This window comes from Papilio xuthus, unplaced genomic scaffold (genome assembly GCF_000836235.2).
Source record: "Papilio xuthus unplaced genomic scaffold, Pxut_1.1 DF825355.1, whole genome shotgun sequence".
NCBI lineage: Eukaryota > Metazoa > Arthropoda > Insecta > Lepidoptera > Papilionidae > Papilio > Papilio xuthus.
Genome location: NW_013533294.1, coordinates 636,440 through 655,277, shown reverse-complemented (window position 1 = coordinate 655,277; position 18,838 = coordinate 636,440). Strand labels below are relative to the sequence as shown.

Sequence of the window (18,838 nt, the reverse complement as noted above, 5' to 3'; positions counted from 1 at the left end):
CTGGAGATATCTATTAACAAACATCTAAACATTCGTATTTATAATATTAAGCACCTGGATGACGGAGCTTTGCTCGGTATTTTTTTTTAAAATAGTGTTTTTTGGAAATTATATTTAAGTACGAATTACTAATAAAATGATGAAATATGAATAATATTTTTCGATCTTACCCATAGAAAAAGTTAAGTTTATGTTTAAGTTGATTATCGATAAAACACGAATAAAATTACATTTTCTAAAAATGATTCCTAGCTAGATCGATTTATCGCCCCCGAAACCTCCTGTATACTAAATTTTATGAAAATCGTTGGAGCCGATTCCGAGATTCCAATTATATATATACAAGAATTGCTCTTTAAAGATATAAGATAAGATGTCGATAATTTTTATCAATAGCACATCACTAAACGTTCATTATAATACATAAATGAAGACGTGCTAATATCAAAATCATTTCAAACATCGCGTATGTTAGATACCGTTGTTTGAAAAAACAATAATAAATTATTTTATGTCAAGTTTAAAAAAAACAAAAAGTGTTTAAAGTAAAATAATTGTAAGTTATTTCAAAGACGTATTTTATATTGTTGTTAATTTATTTAGTTAAAAGTAAATTAATTAGTATACAAAATAAAATATATTGAACATCGTTATTAACAAGTAAGTTTTATTTGTTTATTTCACATTAAAAGTTTGAGTAAAAAATTTTGTTTTATAAAATTGCGTTAACATTTTTATTATATCATAAAACGTCATAATAAAGATATATTTAGCTATTATTTACAAGGTTAAGGCATTTGGCATTAATTTTGCATAAATGAATAAATCATTTATACTTAAAAAACGGTCGTTAAAGGTTATATTAGTAAAACCGTTTTTTAACCGTTATTTTATTCTTCATAATCTTTGATTTTTTTTTAATCATTTTACGAAATTTATAATAAAAAAATAAATTTGATTTAACAACTAATATACTACGATTATTTGATGATTTAAATGCATTTAAATTATATTACTATTTTACAATTTAATGAAAATATTTTTTCTTTCAACAGATTTAAAAAAAAAACTTTTTGGTAGGTTAACTTTTACTAATTGTTGGATAGAATGCGTTCAAAATTAAAGATAATATTTACAATACAAATTCTAATATTTATATTAAATAATGAGGTTATATCACAAGGAAGTCTTGGAAGATTCCAAGAAGTATTTGCATGGAAACAACTGACGTATAATATTGGAGGGAACTTAGGTGAGTTGTCATTAACCGTAGTGATGTAATCATTGTAAGTGTTGTAAAATTGATGTTTAAACCCCTCGACGATATATGTAGTAACTAGCTACGACGCTCGACTCCGCCCGCGTAATAAAAAAAAATATAAGTAGTCTATGTGTTCTTCCAGACTATGTTTTATATGTATGTCAAATTTCATCAAAATTCGTTCAACCGTTCTGCAGATACCTTCAATCATCCATCCATCTAAACTTTCGCATTTATAATATAATTATAGTCAGATAAATAGTAATATAGTTATTTTCTCATTACATCCCTCGTCCAATACACAGTGTTACATCTTACTAATATTATAAATGCGAATGTTTGGATGTATGTTTGTTAGAAGGCATCTTCGGTACCGCTGTATGGATCTCGCTAAAACATGTTATAGATGTAGAATATAGTCTGGTAGAACACATAAGCTACTAATTAAGTTTTCTTATTCATTCAGCGCGGACGCAGTCGTGGTCAACAACTAATAGACCATATTTGACGTTGCATCAAAATGCAACAACGTAACCTTGAAACAGCAGAATAGAAAATAATATTTGTTTTTTAAAGTTAGATAGCTTTATAATTACAAAATTAATATTAAAGTATCAGTCGACCGCGACTCTGTGCGGAACTAAAAGAAAACTGAGTAGTCTATGTGAAATTTCATCGAATATTTAACAAAATCCTAAATGCATTTAAACATTCGCATTTATATAACTAAGATAAAAAAAAACTAACAATGCAGGCGCATCACTAAAGTCCTTGATACAAAGATTGTTTACAATTAGTCAAGGTCAAATAAAACACGACAGGTTATGCAACCTAACGAAAGACGTCGTACTATAAGAACATCTGTTGTCTCTGTTTTTCTTTAATAAAATGAAAGGGATGACACTATTTTTAATGCGTTCCCGCTGTAATTCACAGAAATAAAAACATAATTTAGGCAAGATTATAGCGATTAGGATGACTCAGTTTATGCATTTTTTGTGTCTTAGAAAACCAATTATATTATGTAATCCATAAAGATTATTTTTATTATATAACTAAGTGTGAGTTTCCGAGACGAAAATCAATGTTTAAAACATATCCTCTGTTTTGTCAAACATTATGACAGGTGTGACTAGAAGTTTTTTAAACAGTGATATCAGAAACCCATTGTAAGTAATGATTTTATTTAACTCATCTTAAAGGTCTGAAATAGAAGTTAATGAAATGCTTAGGTTAATTCGCATTTTATATATCACGAAATCAATACGGGTTTGAAAGCGATTTAACCTCAAAAACGCGGAGTTATTTTTTGGCTATGTAGTTAGAAATGTCTATCTAATTCAAGTCTCTAAGCTTATTCTTCAAGGCTGTGCAATTTTCAATTTCATTGGATCATTTTTGCGTTTATGATTTTAAGCAACATCTCTGTCCGTGCGGAATTAAAAAACTTAATTAGTAGTCTGTGTTCTTCCAGACTATGTTCTACATCTTTGCCTTTAATCAAGATCCATGCAGTCGTTCTGGAGATATCTTCTAACATACATCTAAACATTCGCATTTATAATATTAGTAAGAATAAAGATGTTAACGATTGGAGTTCATATTCCTAAGTTCGAGATTCTATTCGTATTTGTTTTTTTATTATTCTGAATATTTTTATTATTTTTTCAGTACTACAAGACCGATTTGCCGATGACGTATCAGATGCTAGAAGTAAAAGAGAGTCTGATATCATCTTCTTTGATGATAAAGAAGAAGATACAAGGGAATGGAACCAGGGTAAGTGATATGGTGTTGTTAAGGGAGTCAAGCAGTTGACTTCTCGCAATATTTTATACAACTCTATTAAAGAAATACAAGAAAAAACATAATTAGTAGTCAATGTGTTCTTCCAGACTATGTTCTACAGGGTGTCCCAAAAGGATACGTACATAGGAAGGGGGATGATAGAGGTGGTCGCAAGGGTCACCAGAAAAATAAAATAAAAATTCCCCTCTGGGTATTAAAAAAATAGATGGCATTTTTTAAAAACTTAAAAATTTTACATCTTCTGGGGCAATTTTAATTTGTTTTAAAATCTTTGTTAGTTGTATTGTTTTTTTTATTTCATATTGATAAAGGGTTATTGACGATAACATAATACCTTTTTTTAATGTAGCAATATTTGTAGGTCATTGGTTACAAAATTGCCCCAGAAGGTGTAAAATTTTTAAGTTTTTATTAAAAATGCCAGTTATTTTTTTTAATACCCAGAGGGGAATTTTTATAAACTGATATATAAACACGGCTAAACACTCACGTATATACGTCCGGTGGCGGCACCGACTAGTTTCGAGCCCATCGGGGGCCCCTCATCAGGATGAGTGGCACTGGTATCATTTCGCGGACGCGGCCCTCAGCTCACTGAGCTACGGGGAATTTTTATGTTATTTTTCTGGTGACCCTTGTGACCACCCCTATCATCCCCCTTCCTATGTACGTAACCTTTTGGGACATCCTGTATATGTATGCCAAATTTCATCGAGATTCGTTCAACCGTTCTGGACCCTTCAAACATCCATCTAAACATTCGCATTTATAATATTAATAAAGATAAAATTAAGGTGTAATGGACAAAATTTAATAGCACTTTTAGACGTTATTGGTTAGAATCCTTTGGCGCGAATGGCGCGCTTTCGTTACTAAGTCAACTGTCAGAATGATTAGTGAGGGGACATAAACATCGACATCTATTGTATATATAAAAGAAAGTGGTGTTAGTTACACTATTTATAACTCAAGAACGGCTTTACTGATATGCCTGAAAATTAGTGAGGAGGTAGCTTAGAGCCAGGAGACGGACATAGGATACTATTTATGCCTTGAAGAGCTGCTTTTATTTAACTTATTTATATATTAAGTTTTGTTATATAGCCACGCGGACGGAGTTGCGGGCGACAGCTAGTTTTTAATAAGGCTAGTGTTGCGCCAGTACACCGGCACAGTGTCGGATTTTCGTCCTAACCGTATAGATACTTATTAGTTTTAAGTCTAAAGGTGTTTTTGTACAGGTCCACCTGAACCGCTGCCAGAAACTAAAGGCACCACAACGGTTAGACCACTTGGTAAGTTTCGTAGTCTAAGTCAGTGATTCTTAAACTGTTTGAGTACCTTGTTAACACAGGGCCGGCTTTAGTATCCAACGCCCTGGGCGAGATTTTTGCTGCGCGCCCTTTGTTTTGATATCGGGGGAATTCTTCCAGGTATCTTAAGGACCACTTTAGGCGCCTCTTTATATCCGACTCTAACGTCTGCGACGCCCTCTTATGATCGGCGCCCTGGGCGATCACCTCATCTGGTCCTAACCTAACGTGTACTACTGTAAAACTGTCTAGAGTAATCATTTGAAGATTTCTTTTAAGTAGGAAGGACATGTGTCAAATTACACGTTCATAAGTTTGAACAACGTTTGCATGTAGCTGAAATGCGTATACAAAGATAGATGTGTGGTGTGACAAGGAAGGATAAAGTTAAAAATGTGTTTATTAGAGGAAGTTTGAAAGTAGCGCCAGTGATCGAGAAATTGAGCAGTAAAAGATTAGCGTGGTTTGGACATGTTATAAGGAGGGATGATGAGGATGATGATGATATAAGCAAAAAGTAATGAGATTGAATGTGGATGGCTAAAGGGTAGGGGAAGACCAAAAAAAGTATGGAATGACTGTGTGAAAGAGGATATGCGTAAGAAGGGGGTAGACTCGGAAATTACAGCTGATAGAGATGTATGGAGGAGTAATACATACTGTGCCGATCCTCGATAGGGATAAGGGCAGGTTGATGATGAAGTTTGAGCAACGTCTTTGAAAATGGTTATAAAGTTTTCTTTTCATATATTTATGATTCCAGATGAAGAAGGTAGATTCTTCGTACAATATAATAACGTACCAATGGGTGTTGAACGAGTTGGTGATAGATTGTTTGTCACCGTACCAAGGAGACGATATGGTGGGTTTTTTTAAATAAGGTAGCAAACGAGTCAACTTAATTACGCTTAAATAGCGAAGCGAATGCTGCCCTTAGACATATGCAATTGCAGATGTTCTGCGCACCTTTAATCAACGGAGTAGACGAACAGAAAGAGAATATTTCCCCTTCAAATCCCCTTACCTTTACCATCCTTTCTTTATACAAAATGGAGAAGGAAAAGAGGACTAGAACTAGGCCTCTGGATTAAACAATCATCTAAGTGTACGGTCTTCTTTAAGGTCGTGGTATTGGACCGAGACACATTCCTGCTACATATGTTTGTTGCTGTCGTCTACCAGTGAAAAAAAGTTATTTAATTGATAGAAAAGACACACGGAAAGAGAATATTTCCCCTTCCTAAACGTACCTTACTCCATCAAATTACATGAGGCCTACGGCACAGACACTCGTTGGTCTTTTACCGATTCTCATCACACAATACCTTTGTTCTAGGTATCCCATCAACATTGAATTACATTGACCTAACTAAAGACTCGAAGACTAGATCACCAGCTCTCAGACCTTATCCCAATATCCGAAGATCTAGAGATCTGACTTCCGTGTATAGGACCAGGGCAGACGAATGTGGAAGACTTTGGTTAGTTGATACCGGTCTACTGGAAATACCAGGTACATATCAAATAAAATTTATGACATAAAGATCAGCTCATGGCTTACATGTATGAAACAGATCAGTGACTCGCAGCTCAGTTCAGTTTCAGTTTGTATCAGCAATGAGTTATTGGTCCAGCTGGCTCACTGGAGCGTTGGTGGCTCAGGGGTTTCAACACTTGACTTGCAATCTGCATGTCCTGTGTTGTAATCCCGTGATGTATGAATGTGTTACATTTACATATGTACATTTATCCTATGTTGTTAAGGTGAAGGAAAACATCGTGATGCTGCACATATCTGACAAACTCAAACATATGTGTCAAGTCTTGCACTGGACCAGCATTCACTATCACATACTCTCACTCAGGAACTTATATTTTTAATTCCAGGTTCACCTCAACAAGTTCAACAACCAGCGATTGTGATATACGATTTAAGAACTGACCAACAGATATTAAGATATCCATTCAAAAGTTCTGATATTCCAGCTGCAAATACACCTACAGGTTGGTACACTAATAGTCAACTTCTGAGACATAAATAACTGTATAAAACATATCTTTGACAAAACAGAGATATATAATATAATACAATTAGCTGTCGCCCGCGACTCCGTCCGTGTGGATATACAAAAAAAACTTAATTAGTGTAGCCTATGTGTTCTTTACAGACTATGTTCTATACGTATGCCAAATTTAATCGAGATCCGTTCAGCCGTTCTAGAGATATCTTCAAACATACATCCATCCACATCACATCCATCTAAACATTCGCATTTATAATATTAGTAAGTTAAATAAAAAGCAGCTGTTCAAGGCATAAATTCGAAAACAAAAATGAATAAATAGTATCCTATGTCCGTCTCCTGGTTCTAAGTAAAGCTACTTCCTCACCAATTTTCAGGCATATCGGTAAAGCAGTTCTTGAGTTATAAATAGTGTTACTAACACTACTTTCTTTTATATATATCGATGTTTTTAAAAGATTTTAGGCTCAGAAACCTACTGTAAAAGATGTAACCCACAACACATTTTACGTTAAAAAATCGAGAATTGTAAATTAAGTAATTAATAACATAAATGCGAATGTTTAGATGGATGTCGATAAGATTTTTTTTTATTTAATTGCTCAAAACAGCCAAATATCTGTAATAAATTCAAAAAGTAATAAAATATGTTATAGTATTTACATCTTCGATTTATATACAAGACAGATTCACGATAGTTCATACTTCGTTAATCGCGTACACTCCGACACTATAACGTCTATTAAGTACAAAATTAATCCTCATACAAAATTAATTCTGTACTTTATGGACGTCAGTTGTCAAACTAATCTATCTTAAATAGACAGAGTATAGAGAAATTATTAATTTTAAAGTTTTTCTATAATTTCAGGTCTAGCATCAATAACCATAGACATAACGGGCGATTGTAGCGACGCTTACGCATACGTTCCGGATCTAACGACGTTCGGTCTTATTGTGTATTCATTAAAAGAAAACGACAGTTGGCGTCTCACTCACAATTATTTCTTTCTCTCTCCAACAGCTGGAAACTTTAGGGTCGCTGGTGTGTATAAAACTGAATTATAATTCATAGTAAAACTCGCAAAATTCCAAAAAAAAAATTAAAAAAAAACTTTCAGACCTAACTTTAACAGTCAAACAAACATCCATGTATGAAACTTAACTTTCAATCGATATAAAGATATTTTAGACGGACACTAGCTGTCGCCCGCGACTCCGTCCGCGCGGGATTAAAAATATATGTTGACTGTTTCTCAGACCAACTCAATATGCTCACAAAATTTCATGAGAATCGGTCAAGCCGTTTCGGAGAAGTATGGGAACGAAAATTGTGACACGAGAATTTTATATATAAGATGAAATCAAACCGATCAATGTTTTTTACAATGTATAGAAAATTAAGTTCCTTCACATAGTCACAGGGCCGGAATTAGGTAAGGGTATGATTGGGCGTCCGCCCAGGGCGCATAACCCTATTAGTACCAGTTTCACATAACACTATTAAACTCCCCTGTTCAAATGCATCGTTAAAAAACGCTGTAGAAATCTGGCCCAGGGCGTTAATAGAAGCAAAATTCCTTTTTTAATAAAATATTAGCAGATTTTTGTAAATTTACTATTATTTCTTATATATTACCATTCCAACTCAGCTCTATTCTTGAGCTAGAAAGTGGTTTCATCATCATCAGCTCACTATACGTCCCCACCGAAGAGCTCAAAGCCTACTCTAAGTTAGGGGTGATTAGGCCATAATCAATCACGCTGGCCATGTGCGGGTTGACTTCACACATATCTTTTGAATTTCTTCTCAGATATGTGCAGCATCACGATGTTTTCCTTCACCGTAAGACCGTAGAATAAATGTACATATGTAAATCGGAAATGGAAAAACATATTGGTACATGGCGGGATTCGAACCCAGGACCTGCAGATTGCAAGTCAAGTGCTTGACGCCTGAGTCGTGAACGTGGTTTACAATAGTCAAATGTCGGAATTCGAACTCTCAATCATGTGATCAGAAATCCGTACCCTTAACCATTAGGCTATTGACGCTTATCTTTTTCCGCTTGGCTATTATTTTAGGACAAAACTTCCAATGGGGCGATGGTATATTCAGTGTGACATTAACACAGCCTGGTAAAGATGGCTGCAGAACTGCTTACTTCCATCCATTGGTCAGTTTTCAAGAGTTCTCAGTATCTACTTGCCTGTTGAAGAATAAAACTGCTAACACTGATAGCAACTTCTGGTCTAGATTTTCGGTAAGTTTACGTATAAAGTTTTCAAGTCAAATAAAAGAATTAACAGGGCCGGCGTAAGTTTAGGGCGCGTTTGGGCGACCGCCCAGGGCGCTGGACAGAAAGACACCACAGGTCTGTTACAACAGTGTCACGTGATTATTTATAACCGCCCAAAGGCGTAGTACAAAAGAGGGCGTAGTAAAAAACCCGCCCAGGGCGTTGGTGGCCTTAAACTTTATGTTGCATTCTGAACCTAATTATTTCCTAACTAATATAGTAAAACATGGTTTCAAACCAAAATCTTAGTATAAAAACTAAGCTTCTTTTATCACTGTCATTATCTTTGATAAAATAGAGAGAACGATATGTTTTAAAGTGAGATCTTGGGTCTCGGAAACCCAGGGTGATATCAAAATATATATATATATAAGAAAGTTGTGTTAGTTACTGTATTTATAACTCAAGAACTGCTTTGTCGATATGCCTGAAAATTGGTGAGGAGGTAGCTTACAGCCAGGAGATGGACATAGGATACTATTTATGCCTTGAAGAGCTGCTTTTTATTTAACTTATCTATATATTAAGTTTTTTTATATATCCACGCGGACGGAGTCGCGGGCGACAGCTAGTATGTTATATAAATAAATTTTCCAGGAAGTTGGTTTCCGTGGTCAAGACAGTCAGTGTACGATGCACGATTACCATGCCAACAGTCGTGTTGTGTTCTTTGCTGAAGTCGGTAGAGATGCTGTATCCTGTTGGCATTCAGGAAAGATGTTATCACCAAATAATGTTGTCATATTAGCTCAAGATAGACAGAAGATGAGTTATCCATCAGGTAGTGAAACCATAGACAAACATCAAAACTCATAAACAACTTTGCTCAGGTGACTTGCAATCAGCATGCTCCTGTGTTGTAATCCCGTGATTTATGAATGTGTTACATTTACATATGTACATTTATCCTATGTTGTTACGGTGAAGGAAAACATCGTGATGCTGCACATATCTGATAAACTCAAACATATGTGTCAAGTCTTGCACTGGACCAGCATTCACTATCATATACTCTCACTTAGGGTAGGTGCAAAGACCCTCAGTGAAGTTTGCGTTCTTATAAATACTTTCTTCAGATTTATTTTTATTTTTAACCACCTGTGAGTAACTTGGCGGATTTTAAAGTGTGATTTCTCATGCCAGTATTTTTCCCAAGTTTATTTTTAAATTGTTTATGGTTTAATTTGTGTTTATTAGATCTTCATGTTACAAATGATGAGGTTTGGGTTATGGCAAATACATTGCCAAGATTTGGCTACTCGACATTGGATACAAATGAATATAATTTCTACATATACAGGTAAATATCGCGTTTTAATTATCGAAAAATACACATAAATAGATTAACTTTTTAATTTAAATCATAGGCTAAGAATACTCTGTGGTTTAATAATAAATTTTTACTTTTTTCAGAGGTCGAGTAAAAGATTTGATAAGAGGGACAGCGTGCGATGATGTTATGTAAAAAATATAGTATTCTTATAAATATTTTGTATTTTAATTTATGTTAGTAATAAAAAAACAGTAAAGTTTTTTTTAAGAATCCCTGACGATCCTTTTTACACAATTAGCAAGAAGCTTTTGTCTAAAAATAAAACATAAGTTTCTACGGTTAACATAAGTTAACTACGGTTTCGTTGTCTATGACATTTGACATTGAGTGACATTGACATAAGTTTGTTTACCACAAAATTTGAAGAAATCTTTAGTCGTAAATTGTCCAAATTAAATGCATTTAGTTAACAACTACTAAATAAAGTTTACCATTTACTTCAACTTAAAATAATAATAGTAAAAAACCAAATATGGATGAATTTCTCGCTACTACGTCTAATAAACTGGTAACGTAAAAATTTTTATTAACCAAACGTCTTACATATTTCATGTTTTTTAACATTGAATGTTGTATAAAACCACAATGATGTAGATAATATGTATCCCACATTGTCACTCTTATAGAAATTTGCGGAGAAAAGTGTAATTACTTCTTACTAATATAAATGCGAATGTTTAGATGGATGTTTGTTTGAACATATCTGCAGAACGACTAAACGAATCTTAATTAAATTTTGCATACATATACAACATAGTTTGGATGGACACATAGGTTACTAATTCTATTTAATTCCGCGCGGACAGTCACTGGCAATAGCTAATTAATTTTTTCTCTTAATGTTCTTCAGAAAACCAACAACTATGCAGATCTGACAATCGTATTAGGTAACGAAAGTTGTGATCTAGATTCCGCAGTTAGTGCTTTAGTTTATGCTATGTTTTTAAACTGGCAATACGAAAGAATCAAATGTAAAGTGTGCACAAGGGAGAAGAGAGTTGATCATAAAGATAGTATATTTGTACCAGTACTTGATGTTAAGAGAGAAGATTATACTTTAAAGACGGAAGTAGCTTATTGTTTGAAGGAAAATAATATTAATGAAGATCATTTAGTGTTCAGGTAAGTGTAAGATAGTCTTAATAATATCTGTGGCTCAATAAAAGATGCCAGTAACATCAGTTGCACACTGCACCTCATCCTCTGCAATACCACAACCACACAGAAGTAATGCCTTTAGTGCAAACTCATTATAACTGCAATCTGTACCTCTGTGCATCACGACCTCGCAGACCACACACATTAAGTCAAAACTCATTACAACTGCAGTATGATAAGTGTGCATATGGCCTTTTTTTTTTCTAGAGGCGAATGCTTTATGCATACTTCACATCCCAAGTCGGACGCGGTAGTTATGTGGGATTCTCCTCCTTATTGAAGGCATACCCACTAAACCTCTCTGTTTCTCCAACGCATTGGGATGGGGCCACGGGCACGCTTTCGCTCTCCTCCGCGGCCCTGTCTGCTTCAGCTGCCGAGGCAGCTTCCTCTCGAGAGGGAGGTAGCCCTCAACCAACGGTGATGGACTCCCCCGTGTCCAGCACCTAAAGGCTTTTGTGGAAAAGCGAAGGCGGCGGCGTATTGCCCGCCTTCTCCTTCCCACTCTCCTACGTCTGAGCGGGGGCGCCAAAGTTTCCCTCGCGCTCCCGCTCTTTTGCCTCCTTCTGCCATGTGACTGATTCGCAGAGGGAGGCAACCGCTGTCCATGACCTCTCGCTTCCCAGTATGGCGCGTATCACGCCAGGAAGCGAGAGGTCATTCCCAATCGTAGCCACCAGGGTGCGAAGCTCTTCGTGGGCGCAGCACACCTAGAGGGTGTGCTAAGTGTACAGATGACTTAATTTTAGTCTGCATTCCCTTCTCACCCCTTACATAATGACGTCAAACATGTTTCGTTTGTTATCTGTAAATATTTATATTGTGTCATAGACAAATTTAGTTTAGTTTTAAAAACATAATTAATATTCCAGGGATGATATAGATATAAAAAATCTCCTAACAAATAAAACAAATATAATATTAGTGGACCATCATTTAGTTGCAAAGAAATATGATTTTCTCGTACCGTATGTCAGTGAAATTATCGATCATAGACCAAGAGACAAACAATGGTATTATAAAGATGATACACGATGTACGATTGAAAATGTTGGCTCTTGTACTACATTGGTATGTCAGAGAATAAAAGATTTAAGTTCATTGATGAATAAAGATATAGAATTTTTTACGACATATCCTGAATGTTGTAGATTACTATATTGTGAGTATTTTACTAATATTATAAACCAGCTGTCGTCCGCGACTCCGTCCGCTCTATTATGTGTTCTTCCAGACTATGTTCTATATGTTTACCAAATTTCATCGAGATCCGTTCAGTCTTACTAATATTATAAATGCGAATGTTTAGATGAATGGATGGATGTTTGCTTGAAGGTATCTCCAGAACGGCTCAATGGATCCCGATGAAATTTAGCATAGATGTAGAACATAGTCTGGAGGAACACATAGGTTATTAAGCTTTTTTTTAATTCCACTCAGACGAAGTCGCGGGCGACAGCTAGTTATCTAATATATTTAAATTTCTATTATATAACATTTATCCTATAAACTGGTGATTTTTAAAGTGGTCTGGACCCAATGAGGTTTTAAGACGTTGGTGTTTTTGTTGATGGGCACAAGGGCGTTGCTAGCGGTTCTATCCGAGATTCAAAGGAGGGTAGATAAGCAAAAAATATTGCAGGGATTAATCTTATTAGTTTTAAATCATTTTTTATCTTTGAAAATTAATTTTATTATAAAATTTTAGGTACTATATTACTGGATACGGTAAACTTTTCAAAAGATGTGAATAAAGGAACAGCACACGATAAAGAAATGGTATTATTTTTGGAGACAATTTTAAAACCTGATGATAGAGAGAATTTCAGGTTAGATTCGTAAAAAATCTTCTTACTAATATTATAAATGCGAATGTTTAGATGTTAGAAGGTATTTCCAGAACGGATGCATGGATCTCGATGAAATTTGACATGTAGAACATAGTCTGAAAGAACACATAGACTAGTTATTTAGTTTCTTTAGTTCCGCACGGAAGGAGTCTCGGGCGATAGCTAGTCAGTTTATAGTACAAGAGACATCGGAATAAAATTTTCCAACAATATAATTCAGATAACCCAGAAAGAAAGACAGAGAACACTTTACAAATGACGCGATCCTAACATCTCTCTCGCTTCATCATTTCTTTGGCATTTTCAGTTAATTAAAAATTTTACTTTCTACATCCACTGTATGTTTTACGTCCTAGAGGCCTAATTTAGTCCTCTTTCCCTTCTCACCCTTTTTCTTATAAGGAAAGGATGGGAAGTGGAAGTGGACTTTCCGGATGAGAGGATGCATGGAAAGGGAAAATATTTTCTCTTTGTGCATCCTCTCCTCCGTCGATTAAAGGTAGGCAACGCATATGCAATTGCATATGTCTATGGGCAACGGTCAATTCGCTATTTCAGCGATTTCAGGTGGCCGCTCGCTCGTTTGCCATCTTACGATATATAAAAACACTCTTTGGAAGTAGACGAATCGAATGACACCACACTTGTTAAAATCTGTTCACTCGTTTAGACTCTAGGCATTCACAAATTAATTTATATGAATAAAAATCCCGATCTTACTAATATTATAAATGCGAAAGTTTGGATGGATGGATAGATGGATGTTTGTTTGAAGATATCTCCAAAACTGTTGAACGGATCTCGATGAAGTTTGGCATACTAAGAACTAATACCCTTTCTCTTAGTTGGGTAAAAATATATTTTTTACACTTTTACACATAAACTTTAACTGTGTATTACACAGTTGGAACGATTTCTCTTAAGTGGTGTACACTTGTTCTCTTAACGATTTAATTTTTATAGGAAATCTACAGTAGACAAGTTGGTATACGCAAGAAGTGACGTCACGAAATTGACAGCAGAGCAACTTTTAAAAAAAGACGTGAAAATTGTCGGTGACGTATTAGTACCCAGCTTTCCTATACCAGTTAAGGTACAGATAAAGACAGTAATTAACTACCCATTTCAGTCTTAAATTACAGACCTTATTTAGTTTACGGTAAATTTTAGTTGGCCTTGTTATAATACTAATATTATAAATGCGAATGTTTGGATGTTTGTTAGAAGGCATCTTCATAACTGTTCCATGGATTTCGCTGAAATTTGACAAAAATATAAGCATAGTCTGGAAGAACACATAGACTACTAATTAAGTTGTTTTTTTTTAATTCCGATCAAACAGAGTCGAGTCGTGGGCAAGTTAGACGTTTAACGATTGAATAATACTAATAATAAAGCTCCTTAACCACTTAATCCACAGGAATTTTTGAATAAACCTGGTGCTCTGCTGGCAGTCAGTGAAGCCCTAAATATTCGGGGCTGCGCCATCGCATTGCTACTTGGTATGAGGTTGACTCCAAGTCTTTTAAGAGACGTGGCTGTGTACTCTACTAATTGTACAGAGAAAGCTACAAAGGTAAGTGAATATTACACACTTTTGCAACACAATTACACTCTTATGTAATAAAATTACCCAATCCAGTATAACATTACACCGTTTTGTAATAAAGTTACACACTACTGTAATATTACACATTATTGCAATTAAAATAACACTCTTGAAATTCAATTACACACTTTTGCATTAAAATTACACCGTTTTGCTATAAAATTACACACTCCTGTATTACACAATATTGTAATTAAAATCACATATTAATATTCCAGCTGGCAAATAATTTGCAAGAATGCAATAATCCAACATTTGGTTTAATCCCGGAAGTATTTGATGATGTGAGCAACTGTTTTTATTATAATCAAACTAATTTGAGTTTGACGAGAAAGCAATATATGCCTGTTTTGACGAATTTCTTACAAAATTGTAAAGAATAAAAATATAAATATATATAGACATTTTTTCCTTTAACTAATGTGTCCTATTTTCTAAGGTTTACTTACGGTGACTATGTGATAGTGAATGCTGGTCCAGTTCAAGACTTGACACATATGTTTGAGTTTGTCAGATATGTGCAGCATCACGATGTTTTCCTTCACCGTAACAACATAGGATAAATGTACATATGTAAATGTAACACATTCATACATCACGGGATTACAACACAGGATCGACAGATTGCAAGTCAACTGATTAACCACTAAGACAGAGTATTAAAATGAAACAAAATATTAAAAATACTCAAAATTTTATTTCTGTAAAGAGTAACGAAAATATAGTCTATATTATAAAGTGTTATCTGGCCCGGTAAAGCACGTAAATAGTCAGCTATAGACCTACAAGTATATCTGGAGGTTAGGCAAAGTATAATCGCTTCAAAGCGATTCCATAGCGGTCTTTAAAATTGTATATTACTGACAGTAAATTTCAATAGTGTGTCTATTTAAGATAAATTAGTTTGACAACTGACGTCTATAAAGTACAGAATTCATTTTGTATGGGAATTAATGTTGTACTTAATAGACGTTATAGTGTCGGAGTGTACGCGAATAACGAAGTATGAACTATCGGGTATCGGAAAATTTAAATATCTTATTTCTTTGTGTTGTTTTGAAGAATAAAGTAAGAATGAAAAGAAACAATTTAATTTATATTGTAATTCAAAAACAATGATCAGGAAATTTTCGATTGCAAGTTCTATGAGAACAGACATCGAAAATCGAATAATTCTTAATCGATTTCACTCAACCCATATCTAGTGAAATGTCAAACTGAACTATTTTAACCCATTAGTGCATAACGTTCGATAAATCGGACGCCAATAAAATTGTTATTTTAGGAGTTATATATATTTTACTAACCGTTTATATTTTTAAACAGTAGTGTAATATATATTTAAAGTGGTAATACTGTTGGTATGACATTCCGGGAAGCGATTTATCGGACGGACTATAAAATCTAAACTTTTATACCGATTAAATATTTTATACAATTTAATGGTCAAACAAAAAACACTAGAAATGAAAATATATTACAGTAGTCATAATGAAAAAGGCGTTAATAAATGCACTAATGGGTTAAACAGACACATTAAAGTCATGTTTTTGTCGCGCGTCAGTTCTATCAACGTATGCTCAAGGTCAAATTAAAATTATGACAGGTCACTAACGGCCTCCTGTTAATTTTAAAAGAGAGTTATAAGATTTTCTAATCGAGAATTTTCTATATATTTCTGACAGAACAGTGACATCGCTTCTATCACCGGGTTTAATATCCTTGTTTGACTGTAATTTATTTAGTTGCAATAACCGGGTCAGATAAGTTTGTTGGTCTATAGATTTCTGAATTTATATTACATTATCTATGCGAAAATTTATTTAAGATAGATAAGTTTGACAACTGACGTATATAAAGTATATAATTAATTTTGTATGAGAATTAATGTTGTACTTAATGTACGTTATAGTGTCGGAGTGTCGAGAATCAAATCTTTTAATAAAATTAATCCAACAAATTAGTATTATTATTTACTTATTTTATTAATTTTTTTAATTTATTACTGTTATTTGTCTATGTTTCCCGCAATTAATTTAATAAAATCATCTTTTTGTTTGTCAAAATCTCAATTATTGATATATATATATATTTTTTTTTACATAGTTTTGAAGAATAGTGATAGCATAAAAAGAAAAAACATTTCGATTGCGACTTGTATGAGAACAACAATCGAAAATTTTCATAACCGATTTTAATCAACTTATCTCTAGTGAATTGTCAAACTAATCTATCTTAAATAGACAAACTATAAATGCTTTGACTCCACAACCTGAGATTAACTACCACTCAGAGTGGCAGACCCTTAGTGTAGATAATACAACGTATAAAGTTAATTAATAACAGTTATATCTATATAAATACTTGATCAACATGAATTTATCATGATTTTATTAAAACACCTTTTTTTTCAATATTTTAACCAAATTTTTTGTCACTATAAGTATGAGGTTACATTAGAAAAATGTGGTACAAAAAAAACATTGTTTTAACGTGATGTTTGTAATATATTTCTAATAGGCTATACAGTATAATCTCACTAATCCGGCACTTCGATAGATCGGCACTGTATACGCATGATTTATTGTTGTATGTCTCGAGCGTACACGTAAGTACATATCGGAGAGAGGGGACGTCAGTCGATGTCAGACCTTTGGACCGGTAGCACGTGTCGGTACGTGAACGAGCCAAATATAACGCAATGAATGTTACAGGCACGCCTAATAATCCGGCAACCTCCACCCACGTCTCCCCTCTATACCTGTGCGCTTCGGCTGCGTCGACTACCAGTCTAACTTAAAAATTTATTTTTTCAATTGAAAATACTTTATGGTTAAAATGTCAAATAAACGCAAACAAAACACTATATTTGAATAATAAAATTTACATTACTTATGGCTTTTTTACTATAATCCATTAATCCGAACATTCCAATAACCCGGCACTCGTCTGTTTATAATAGTGCCGGATTAGTGAGATTTTACTGTATTTTTAATAAATCTTTTATCATAGAAATATTAACTATTTATAAATTAAAACTAATTTAAGAGTATTTTTTTTTAATTACTACAAAAAAAATCCTTAAAATAATGAGTCGACTTACAAAAAGAATCTTAACATCGACAATAATTTAAGAAAGGAAATAATTAATAATCCTAAACTAAAAAAAAATATTTAAAAATTAAGTACAATTTAAAAAAAAATAATCAGAACAGATTAAAAATAAAAAAATAATTTTTCAAAAAAAATTAAATTGTTTGATCTTTATATTAAATACCGTAACATAATTTTAATGTTATGAAAAAATTTAACATAAGTAAAAAAAAAATGATTTTCGTATATATTTAAAAAGAATTGTAAAATAAAAGCTTAATAATAAATTACATTTAAATAATAAAAGCTCTTATATAAATAGAACTCGAAAAATGCGTTTTTTTTCAACATTTGTTCACATTCTGACAATATTTTTTTAACAAATATTATAAAAAAAATGGAAGATTTTTTCTACGTAATATATTACGTAATTAATTCTATAATAATAAGGCACTGAGAAATAGAAATATTAAAATTATCAATCAACTAACATGTTAGCTGCCAAAATGATTTTTCCAAAAACATTTTTTTTTTTTGTAATTTTGTCCATCATCAACCTGCCCTTATCCCTATCGAGGGTCGGCACAGTATGTACTACTCCTCCATACATCTCTCTATCAGTTTTTTTTTTGTAATTTTGTCCATCATCAACCTGCCCTTATCCCTATCGAGGGTCGGCACAGTATGTACTACTCCTCCATACATCTCTCTATCAGTCGTCGTTTTTTTTTGTAATTTTGTCCATCATCAACCTGCCCTTATCCCTATCGAGGATCGGCACAGTATGTACTACTCCTCCATACATCTCTCTATCAGTCGTCGTTTTTTTTTGTAATTTTGTCCATCATCAACCTGCCCTTATCCCTATCGAGGGTCGGCACAGTATGTACTACTCCTCCATACATGTCTCTATCAGTCGTCGTTTTTTTTTGTAATTTTGTCCAAAACCATTTAAATGGGTCCTTACAGGTCACGCTGTATACAATTCGATTAAAAAGCCACAGCGAGGTGAATGGAAGTATGGCTTGTCGGACACATAATCGGCAGCTAACGTGTTAAGTTGACACATCAAGTAATAGTGTACTCTA

General features: G+C 33.8%; 2 protein-coding genes across 2 annotated transcripts; both read left to right on the top strand.

Moving 5' to 3' along the window:
• Positions 1–463: 463 nt before the first annotated feature.
• Positions 464–10,193, top strand: Y-fa (yellow-fa). Its single transcript, NM_001312559.1, is given in 12 exon segments — positions 464–660; positions 1,056–1,252; positions 2,933–3,040; positions 4,312–4,365; positions 5,147–5,245; positions 5,720–5,896; positions 6,271–6,387; positions 7,279–7,452; positions 8,493–8,671; positions 9,305–9,488; positions 9,905–10,007; positions 10,121–10,193. Coding segments are annotated over 11 exon segments (1,392 nt in total). The 5' UTR covers positions 464–660; positions 1,056–1,107; the 3' UTR covers positions 10,173–10,193.
• Positions 10,194–10,373: 180 nt separating this feature from the next.
• pn (exopolyphosphatase prune) lies at positions 10,374–15,054 on the top strand. The gene is made up of 7 exons (XM_013323461.1): positions 10,374–10,548; positions 10,891–11,162; positions 12,071–12,360; positions 12,907–13,027; positions 14,012–14,141; positions 14,469–14,624; positions 14,876–15,054. The coding sequence occupies exons 1-7, from the start codon at positions 10,513–10,515 to the stop codon at positions 15,038–15,040; spliced, it is 1,170 nt and encodes a 389-aa protein (XP_013178915.1). The 5' UTR covers positions 10,374–10,512; the 3' UTR covers positions 15,041–15,054.
• Positions 15,055–18,838: the final 3,784 nt, after the last annotated feature.

Coding starts and splice junctions, on each gene's coding strand:
- pn (XM_013323461.1), top strand. CDS start 10,513: ATGGATGAATTTCTCGCTACTACGTCTAATAAACTG. Junction 10,549..10,890: donor CTACTACGTCTAATAAACTG/GTAACGTAAAAA, acceptor AATGTTCTTCAG/AAAACCAACAACTATGCAGA. Junction 14,625..14,875: donor GTACAGAGAAAGCTACAAAG/GTAAGTGAATAT, acceptor TTAATATTCCAG/CTGGCAAATAATTTGCAAGA.